The sequence below is a fragment of the Haliotis cracherodii genome, unplaced genomic scaffold (genome assembly GCF_022045235.1).
Source record: "Haliotis cracherodii isolate W230 unplaced genomic scaffold, xgHalCrac1.p SCAF_6, whole genome shotgun sequence".
Classification (NCBI taxonomy): domain Eukaryota; kingdom Metazoa; phylum Mollusca; class Gastropoda; order Lepetellida; family Haliotidae; genus Haliotis; species Haliotis cracherodii.
The window spans coordinates 4,500,883-4,511,694 of NW_027266319.1; the positions used below are offsets into that span (position 1 = coordinate 4,500,883).

General features: G+C 41.8%; 1 protein-coding gene across 1 annotated transcript; it reads right to left on the reverse strand.

Moving 5' to 3' along the window:
* Positions 1 to 1,577: 1,577 nt before the first annotated feature.
* LOC139446814 (uncharacterized) lies at positions 1,578 to 6,331 on the reverse strand. The gene is made up of 3 exons (XM_071228147.1): positions 6,261 to 6,331; positions 3,042 to 4,270; positions 1,578 to 2,064 (listed from the first exon to the last, which is right to left on the reverse strand). Exons 1-3 carry the CDS (start codon positions 6,313 to 6,315, stop codon positions 1,681 to 1,683), a joined length of 1,668 nt encoding a protein of 555 aa, XP_071084248.1. The 5' UTR covers positions 6,316 to 6,331; the 3' UTR covers positions 1,578 to 1,680.
* Between the last annotated feature and the right edge of the window lie 4,481 nt (positions 6,332 to 10,812).

Here is a 10,812-nt window from a genome sequence, read left to right on the forward strand (position 1 = left end):
TCACTCAGCCTGCAGTAATGATTACCCCGAAGTTATTTAGAGGTCATTCGTGGTTTAAAAAGTCATTCTTATCTCTTTATGTGGAGAACATAAATAAGTTATCATTTGTGGGGGCTCGCGTGCAAAAACATAAAACAAAACGATAATCAGTTAACGGAAATAATACAGCAGTAAGATGGCATTATTTCAACTATCGATCCTCTGGTGATTACCTCGGAAACATTTTTTTTTCAGTAAAAATCAATTATTTCCTCTGCTTAGCAAGAAATGTCAAGATGACTCATGTTTAGACTCATTAACTGGCCAGCTATCGAAAGTTCTAAAAAATTCAAAGACTTTACTACATAACCAACGTGACATTTAATACAATGAATGATAGATAGTGTTTGCTGGAGCTGTTTTGTTGACGGCGTAAGCTCCGGTCGATGGAGTCGGCTCCACTGGCGGAACGTCCCGAGGAGAGGTTAGATGTGTGATTTGGTGAATTTCATCTTTAACCTCCGCACACAATTATTGATTACTCGGAGAAAAGCAATTGTATATCTGATTCGATTTTTAAAACCGACTTCGTTCTCAGGTTCTGAATAAAACACTATACAAACGGAATCAGAGTGTAACACGCGTCAAGACGGAGCAGTTTCTGGGGGGTGTTTGTTATAAAAAATATACATATATTGTTTGCATCAAACTAATCGATCTCAAACATTGTGATATCGTTATAGAAATCAGACGAGTTTGCCATTACCTCAAAATATATAGATGTCCCGAACTTTCCCCCACGAGTAAACAATGAGGGTGCGGCGTATTTGGGATGGTCATATCTTCAAAATGGCCAATGCCATGTCTTAATACAGATTAAAATCTTTAAGCAAGTTTGAGAGAAGTTAAACCTTCACATGGGCCTTGCGATGCCTAAACAACAGTTAAAAGTAGACTTACGGTGGAATGTGAAGAATACAATCTATTATAAATGTGTGTGCGTGTGTACGTGTGTGTGCGTGTGCGTGTGTGCGTGTGCGTGTGCGTGTGCGTGTCTCAGTCTGCATGTCACCGACCAACACGTCAAATCCAATTACACTTGTAGAAACAGAAATGGCGACAATGACACATAAGTATAGCTAATTTGATTGTGATATGAAAGACCAGATCTGGGCCCTGTTCCACAAAGCCATCTTAGCGCTAAGTCGATCGTAACTTCCATACTTTAACACTGGCCTACGATAGTCGTAGCGCTAAGGTCGCTTTGTGGAACGATGCCCTGTATTACATACACTTTCTGAGAAGACACCTTTTCTAGAGTACCACTGATCTTAGGCTTAAATTCCGGGGTAGAATAGGTCTTCAGCAACCCATGCTTGCCGTAAAGAGGTGACTATGCTTGTCGTAAGAGGCGACTAACGGGATCGGGTGGTCAGGCTAGCTGACTTGGTTGATGCATGTCATCGTATCCCAATTGCGTGGATCGATGCTCATGATATTAATCACTGGATTGTCTGGTCCAGACTCGATTATTTACAGACCTCCGTCATATAGCTGGGATATTGCTGAGTGCGGCGTTAAACAACAAACAAACAAACTTAGGCTTGAAGGTCATACACAGGAACTGATTGTATACGTGAGCTGAACGTTCACGTATTTGTTAGTCGCGTTTCTTGCAAAGCATACGTCATTTCCTTCTATTCATTCATGACTTGTGATTGTCTGTAATTTGGAGACGAGAATAATGTCTTCGTCCTTTTTCTTCGTTTTCTGTCTAAGTTTCGATCTCCTTATCTTCTTTGAAAATACATACGTGGGTCCGAGAAACATCCCCGTGATGTCAAACAGTACCACGACAGCCATCAGGACGGTGATGAAGACGACGCCGATTGTCCCCATACCTTGTGAAGATGGCCGATTGTCGCTAGCAGCCTTCCTCTTCCGGACAGACGCAGAAAGCTGTTTCCGTTCTACAGTCAGATTCTTTCGGATCTCTTCGGTGAGATTGGCGATTAACTCGGCGGTTATCGTACGGTTAACTGTATCCTCGTGAAAACACACCGTGCTGCACGTGCAGGGCGAAGGCTGGAGAGAGAAAGAGAGCAATGTACAGTCATGTCTCGTTAACATAACAATATTTCATTTTTATTTTTTTTATTACAACGTGTTCGTATTGTTATCTGTGGTATAGTCCGATTTTCGATCACGAATTTTGATACAACTTAATTTCGTTCCGGCATAGTCGTTAATTCGGCATAATCATATGCAACCAACCATGTCGGAATAATGGGACATGACTGTATTCTGAACAGAATAGAAAGTGCGTTATGTGTAAGACTTTACAGGGGATCTACAAGTTCAGTTCAAGAATAATGATTCTCATTATAATATGCAGTTTTGGAGGCATGTCAATATATATTCCCATTTTCATTCGACAAGTTGTGGTTTTCTAGGAGATCAGTGGTGATCAGTGCATTTTTCTAAAGGGAGCTCAAAAGGATTCAGAAATAACACATGTGTGTCAAACTGATAATGCGAAACGTTTAAGAATTCATGTATTACCCTAGCTCTCACTCGTGAAATACAAGAATTTTGACACTCGTGTCAGTATGCTACATATGCTTGTATAATTATCACTATATCTCAGTTCATATCACGGCGAGACCGCCTCCGTGGTCTAGTGGTAGAGCATCCGCCCGGAGTGCGTAAGGTCCGGAGTTCGATCCCCGGCCGCGTCATACCAAAAGACGTTTAAAGATGGTACTTGTTGTTACCCTGTCTGGCGCTCGGCATTAAGGGGCTAAAACAAGGACTGGTCGGCTCGGAGTATGTATACTGTGTCTGAGTGGGATATTCATGTTAAACTGCGGCATGGTATCTCAGTGAGCTCGCACTATAAATCGGCATCAGTCCGAATTTTGACACTCGTGTCATAACATCAGTATGCCACACATGCTTGTATAATAATCACTATATCTCAGTTCATATCACGGCGGATTCGAACCCGGGTCTAAACCCAGCGAAACACAATATTGTCTCCATTAATCTGTATTACTACTTACCCATCTACTGACGGAAAGGGCGACACCTAGAGGCATGCACACGGTTGCGTTTGTGTTGATACTGACGCCGTGCAGGTAAGCAGCAAACCTGACCCCAGGGGCAGCCACGGTGAGGGTGTGACTGCCATTACCCACAAGCACCACCCCCACGGCCATGTCGAGATTGTCGCTGAGAGTCCAATTGGCCGTACCAGGAAGAGAGCTCTGGTCCAGAAGAATATCGTCTTTGTGGGTGACGTTGATGATGATGGAGACGTAGTTGTTGTAGCCGTCGTGTAAGAAAAAGGAGGTGCCGGAAATATATTGATTCAGTGAAAGTACAAGCGACATGCAACCATCGAGACCAGCGTCCCTCTGGACCATCTTCATCATCATCAACGGCTTGCTGCTGGTCACTTCAACGAAAGCATCGGATGACAAGGTTACGGTGGCGAAAGACCCAGCGTCCAATAGGTCAGTCACTTGACCACCTACTGACACAGTTGTGTTGGCATGAGAAGCTATGAACTTATAAAAGTTTCGTTTCGACACAAGGTAGGGCGTTGGGATGGTGTAGAAGGTCCGCCCCCATTGGTCTGATGACGGAAGCTGCTCTATAACGGTATCAAATCCGCGGTCTCCCCTTGATCCAGTACTTCCTGAAAATACTGCAACTGGTTTATCGGACTCCACGTGTGTACCGGAAAGATCAGACACGCTGCCAAGTTTTATGCTTTCGTGTTTGTCAAGCTGAAACGTAAAGGTATGATTACTTAACGTCAGTCCTGGTACGTGCTCCCAATTTGGGATAATGTCCCCTGGGGTCAAGGTCACCGTCGTGTTGTCTTCCGTTGCAGCAATGTCGATGTGACAGTTGTTTGAACAGTCATCTGGCGTTAAAATGAAACAGACCTGACCCAGACTGTGTACAGGTAGGGCGTGATACGCTCCGCCAGAGTAGGAGAAACAGCTGATTACAGAAACGTCAATTTCATCCGACGTCTGAATATGAACGGCGTCACCTCTGGTTGAGATACCCTGAAGAACCCTGTCCATCCCATAGGAAAACAGGTGACCCTGAGTTACGCTCGCGCTCGTGTTCTGAGACGAGGTGAGGTTCCAGGATGTTGTGACAGACGCTGACATTAGGTTTACTGAACGCGAGGTCACGGATATGTCGAAGGGTTTGATGGCTGCACCGTGACTCCCCAGCGAAACAAGAACATACTCCCCGCCACGTATCCAACCGGCTGAAATAACAACAATACAAATGTTCACAGTCTGGTAACAGTTGACATTAAAAGGCCATACGTTGTGCCACGTTCAAACATGGGCAATAGCCAATCATCTATGAGTCGGTCTTTTACTTCAAGGAAATCGGGCCGGTCGGGTAGCCTAATGGTTAAGCGTTCGCTCGTCACGCCGAAAACCCTGGTTCGTTTCCCGACATGGATACATTGTGTGAAGCCCATTTCTGGTGTACCCCTCCGTGATATTGCTGGAATATTGCTAAAAGTGGCGTAAAATCAATCTCACTCACTCACTCCAGGAAATATCTGCTTTCCCACCGCTCCCGGTTAATATGAATTAATCTTATTCAAAACAAGGAAAGGGAAACGTTCTGTCAACCACAACAGTATATTGCCCTGAACTTTCAACCGTAAAATACAGTTCCATTTCATACAGTAATTTACAGAAGATTTGCTTTATCGTATTTTTGTCGTTACGTTCATGAACACTCACTGACAAGTTCAACGTTAATAACATGCACGGATCAATTAGACAGTATTCATCTTATTGGGTACTTTAGTCTTGCTATGTTAAATCGTTAATATACTACTCAAAAGAAGTTAAGGACCACCCGAATCTTTCGCATCACTGTAGTTAATCTCTCATGCCATGGCCGATTAACTATAGTAATATGAAAGAATCGGATGGTCTTTAACTTCCTTTGAGTAGTATATGTATCCCATTTATTCAAATTAAAATCAGTACTTCCTGCTGGCTTTATCTAGACTTTTAGACTATTGTATGTTATAATCGGATAAGAACCTTGTTTGGTATTTATGTAATGATGTATAGGATTTTGAAAAATAGAAAAATTACAAGAAACCTCATTGTCAACAATAGACAGGTGTCTTGGCTGCTTCGAAGTTTCTATTCTTTAATTTCTATTGTCATGTTAGCCTCTATGCTATATACTGTTAAGTGGCTCATCGTCTACTGGGATGTGGGATGTGTCTTGTTTAACGCCGCACTCAGCAATATTTCTGATATATGACGGCGGTCTGTAAATAATCGAGTCTGCACCAGACAATCCATCGATTAATATCATGTGCATCGACCCACGCAATGGGATCAATGACAAGCATCAACCAAGTCAGCGAACCTGACCACCCGATCGCATCTTACGACAAGCATAGTCGCCTTTTTACGGCAAACATGGGTTGCTGAAGACTACCCGGTATGTTTAATATGTGTTAAAACTCACACTGTGGTGAAATGAAAACAGGCTCAGAGCATTCAGTCCACCTCACTCATTCAAAAATCTTAGCATTTCACCTGGAGGATGACCAGACATCTCATTTGTATACAATCTGACTGCGACGCAGAGAAATACATGTAAATTATATAAGAAAAGACGACAATTATTTGTTAAGAATCGTTTTCCATGTATACAGTAAATATTGAAAAAATATATATATAATGCAAAACTCGCTCCCGTGTTATACGTTCGTCGGCTACTACATCTTTTCACTCGTTTCATAACATAACCCGTTATTTCCGCTTGTGGCGAAACGATCGAACCACGTCATTGCAGCCTTTTACAGTCAGTTAACTCCCTTGCCTCAAGAAGATGGCAGTACATAATCACGTGCATTAGACACTGTGTAATACCAGCTTATTGTTTCTAAACAGCGGTTTCTTCAACGGGCGAATAATAACGAAAATAACGGTATGTGGTTATAATACGTCAGAATAACTGACAGAATGCCTTCGGCGCTTATTGGGTGAATTTTAACATACATAAAAGTAACGTTATATCATTACATTACGGTAGTATAACTGACCGCATCGACGTCATATCTACAGCATAAATGGTAACGTGCAAATGTTGATATATTTACAGTAGAATTAAACCAATGAACAAATACTTTAATAAATCGCAAACAAAACCCATTTTGTTAATGTGTGTACATACTATATTAAGATAACTATATTTTCACTTGTATAACTTACGGCCATAGGTCCCGAGTATAACGCCTATTACAATCAACGTCCTTGACAGCGCCATGCCACGTCCTCACGACTACCTCCGTGCCTTCTTAAGTGTGTATGACGCGTTGCGTCGCGTTGGACATTGAGCAATTAAGAAAATCAACTTAGCAGTGCGAAATAATTATCGTAAATAAATCATCAAACGAATTAAGACAAATGCAGTCGTGTGGAAAATAGTATCATACTAGTTAAAGAATATCAATACATAAACCGATACCGACAGTGTTCCTAAAAACCTTACGTGTTCAAACTTATTGATTTTAGGGAAGAATAATTCTTTATTCGGAAACCGTCCACTGATTCTTGTTAAAGAGTTTATTGAACAATTCGCCTGGGATTACCTGCAAGAATCAGTTTAATTTAAAATGCATTTTATTTTGGTTAGAAGCTCATTAATGCACACGACCCTATGAATCCGGAGTAGAATAGGTCTTCAGCAACCCATGCTTGCCGTACAAGGCGACTTTGCTTGTCGAAAGAGGCGACTTACGGTATCGGGTGGTCAGGCTCGCTAACTTGGTTGATGCAGTTCATCGTATCTCAATTGCGTTGATCGACGCTCATGATGTCAATCACTGGATTTTCTGGTCCAGACTCGATTATTTACAGATCGCCGTTTTATAGCTTGAATAGTGCGGCGTTAAACAACAAACACACATTAATGCACACATTAGTAGACCCAGCACCATAACCGTCAGCGTGTTGAACTGATATAGTCAATAGATACTGAGGCATCTGGAAGGTTTTCTTAAATTGTGGTAAATTTAGATTCGGCGTAGATTTGGTTTGGTTTGGTTTGTTGTTTAACGCCGCACTCAGCAATATTCCAGCTATATGACGGCGGTCTGTAAATAATCGAGTCTGGACCAGACAATCCATGGCAGTACAGTAACATTGTTGTGGGCAAGATAATCTATGGTCACACGTGCAGTTTGCGGTCTTGCGTTGTCTTGCTAGAAAATCTCTCTTCTGACGTCAATGGCGGGAATAAGGTGACGTTGAAGGATTTCATCACGGTAGCGTTACAACGGTTAAATTTCCCTGCACGTGCACCAGATCTGTCCTACCATTCACGGATATGCCTGCCAACATCATGAATACAGTGTCGAGTGTAGCATTCATTTCTCGTCTGTAGACACGCATCCTACCATCATAGCGATACAGCATGAACCGCAACTCATCACTGAACCATATCCTTCTCCAGTGCACTAGGGTCCATGGTCGAACATTGCTGCTCCATTGCAGACGTCCACGACGATGATGTTGCCGCAGAACGGTTGCTGTATATGGTCTCATTGGCCATATCCCATGCTGCCTTAGACGATTTCTGATGGTTTGCGCTGAGACTCTACGAAGACCAGGAACATTGTTAGCTGTGTATGCTGCGCTGATTGTCCGGTTGCGAAGATGCAACACTCGGATGAAGCGGTCCTACCCTGGGTCTACCACTTCTCGGTCGATCTCTTGTAGAGTTGTGGAGACTGTAGCGCTGCCACAGACGAGAAATGGTACTCTGCCTCACGTTAAAGTGCCTGGCTACTGATGTCTGACTTTCTCCAGCTTCCAGACGCCCACTGGCTCTATTTCTACAGTCTTCATTCATTCTTGGCATCATGACAGTCACCTATACAGAACATCGGAGAGTGATTCGCAGAAGGACTGACAAATTTGTATACCCATAGGTATAAAGGCTAAGTAGCCGTATTTAGACGTGCAGCATCTGACTTGCAATTTCTCCCAGTTTGGTTTCAAGATGCTGTATTTTGGCGACAAGTCACCAAATGTTGTGTTCGGGTGCAATAAATTAGTGTAAATTCAAGTGTGAAAAGCAGATTTCAGCTATGCGTTTCGTTTTTTGGCCAGTATACTTACCACATTCTTCACAGGGAAAGTCCAGCATAACGTGGCTTTCTCAGAAATGACCACGGACAGTTGTAGTGTTTAACCTATGTCCAGGGATCATGGTCGTCTAGGTAAAACCTACAGGGGTATAATCGAAGACATCGTGACTATCAAAAATATGTCGAATTAAGGTCGTGCCGATTTTGAACCACAGTACCAAAAACATTCCAGTTGTGTATTGAGTTAAGTGGTATGACATCTGATTAATAAAGATCGAATTAACGGTAGTACAGGACTTGCTTACTATTTTCGCGAACACCTGGTGCCATCACTGATTTTCATATAATTTTCGCCTTTTACCTTTTACACCCAATAGAATCTGTTTCGGGGTATATCTGAGACTGGTTATTCTCTGGCATTGACGTTTTGTTTTCGCTTAATATTGTACACATCCCAATTAGCCGGGTATTCCAGTGTGTGAGTTGAAAATTGCTTTTTCATGTTCATTACAACTTTCTGGTTGAGGGATTTTATCGATAGTGCTATTGAAAGGTTCGGCTCTGCGTTTCTCAACAGCTGTTTGGAAATGCCACACATATATCCGAAAAGCATTCATTGATTGGAACATATTTAATCATCAATAAACCAAAGGATTTTTCAATCGTGATAATTACCAGATTAATGCTTTATCAGTGTAATTCTCACAAGCACATTGATAGTAGGCATGTACTGATTTCCTGACTTAGTTTTAGGCAATGGACCAACACAATCAATGATGACTCTTCTGAAAGGTTTTTCAAAAGCTGGAATGGGTTTCAAATGTGCGGCTGGGATTAGGTTTGCCAACCAGTTGACACACATGGCGCAAACTTCAGTCACATCATGCCGCAAATTAGGCCAAAAGAAATGGGCCAGAATTTTGTCACAAGTTTTGTTCACACCAGAATGACCAAACTCAAAACATGCTTTCGGTATGAATTTGGAAGAACATTTTGATGGAAAACCTTCCATTCTTTATCAGCAGGTACATCTGGCGCCCTCCTCCTCCTCATCATCATCATTTATTGTATTCTGGCCATAGGCCCATATACATACAATAACATTATATATGTACAATTTTGTACATGTACAAGTATACACATGCAGACTTATATGCACAGAGATGTGCACGTGTACAATTTTGTGAAAAATAAATCGCATCACAACACAACAAGAAGAGGTTAAAGCATTTGATTAATAAAGGAAATAACCTCAAGAATAATCAAAATGTTATCCTTCAAATGATAGCAAACTGAAACCTTGTCAGCTTCTTCTAAAGATATTTTATGTATACTGATTAATGGAGCCTGCTGATGTGTAAGCTGATGTACACAAACAAATATACAGAACAAATGACAAATATCACAGAATACAATAGGCAAGGGCCGCATTCATATAAGCCAACATCATTCACTGTCTGAAACTAAGGAATTCAGGTTTTCATCACAACGCCTCTAACAATGCAGATACAAGTGATAAGAACATAAGGTGAGGGGAAATGGGGTTTAACGTCGCGTCCAAGATTATTGCACTTATATAGCGACGTGCATGTACGTGTGTGTGTTTGTGTGGCTGCTTGTACTAGTCCGATTTCTAGTGCTAGCTCACTGAGATACCATGCCGCAGTTTAACATGAATACCCCACTCAGACACAATATACTGACTTCGAGCCGACCAGTCCTTGTTTTAACCCCTTAATGCCGAGCGCCGGACAGGGTAACAACAAGTGCCATCTTTTAACGTCTTTTGGTATAACCCCGGACCTTCCGCTCTCCGGGCGGACGCTCTACCACTAGACCACGGAGGCGGTGATAAGAACATAAGATAACCTTCTTCTGTCACATGATCAGGTATCTATGTGGTGGGTACATTAGGGAATTTGCATGCATACATTTCCATATGCTGTTACAAAATTGAGAGTTGCATCTTTCGTTGACGCATAACTACTAAATAAGTATATTGGTGATGTATATTTTAGTGTTGTATGACATTTTTAATGAGGATATTTGATGTAACGTCCAACTGGAAAATTGTGGGGAAAATAGAACCATCGTAATAACCTCCTTTGTGTCAGTTCAATTATAAATAATTCACCGATACTTGATGTAAGGCCAAAATGAAACACAAATCGTAGGGAAAAGATGGTATCATACTTTAAGCAACATAGTGTCAATAGAATTCTAAATATTTGACTAGCTCATCATAAATAAATAGATATCAACGTCACAGAATACTGAATAGAAACACCATTGAGCGAAAAGGCAAAACAATGAACGGGATCGGGTGGTCAGGCTCGCTGACTTGGTTGATGTATGTCATCGATCCCAGTAGATCGATGCTCATGATGTCAATAACTTGATTGTCTGGCCCAGACTCGATTATTTACAGACCGCCGCCATCTAGCTGGAATATTGCTGAGTGCGGCGTTAAAAAAAACCCGAAAAAACAAATTCAACATTCCACAGCAGCTACTGAAGGTTATTTGAGACGTCCGTAAATAGTAGGCAGATATCCCAGCAATACATTCTATGACTATGATTCATATAATATTTTGTTTAATTCTTTTGGTTACAATAAGGTTTGTTGTATCTCTCAGGGGCGGTGGGGTGGCCTCGTGGTTAAAGCGTTCGCT

Excerpts from the sequence above, each read along its gene's own strand:
- LOC139446814 (XM_071228147.1), bottom strand. The coding sequence starts at position 6,315 with ATGGCGCTGTCAAGGACGTTGATTGTAATAGGCGTTATACTCGGGACC. Across the intron at positions 4,271-6,260 it reads TATACTCGGGACCTATGGCC|CCGGTTGGATACGTGGCGGG; the intron begins GTAAGTTATACA and ends TTGTTATTTCAG. Across the intron at positions 2,065-3,041 it reads CCCTTTCCGTCAGTAGATGG|CCTTCGCCCTGCACGTGCAG; the intron begins GTAAGTAGTAAT and ends TTCTCTCTCCAG.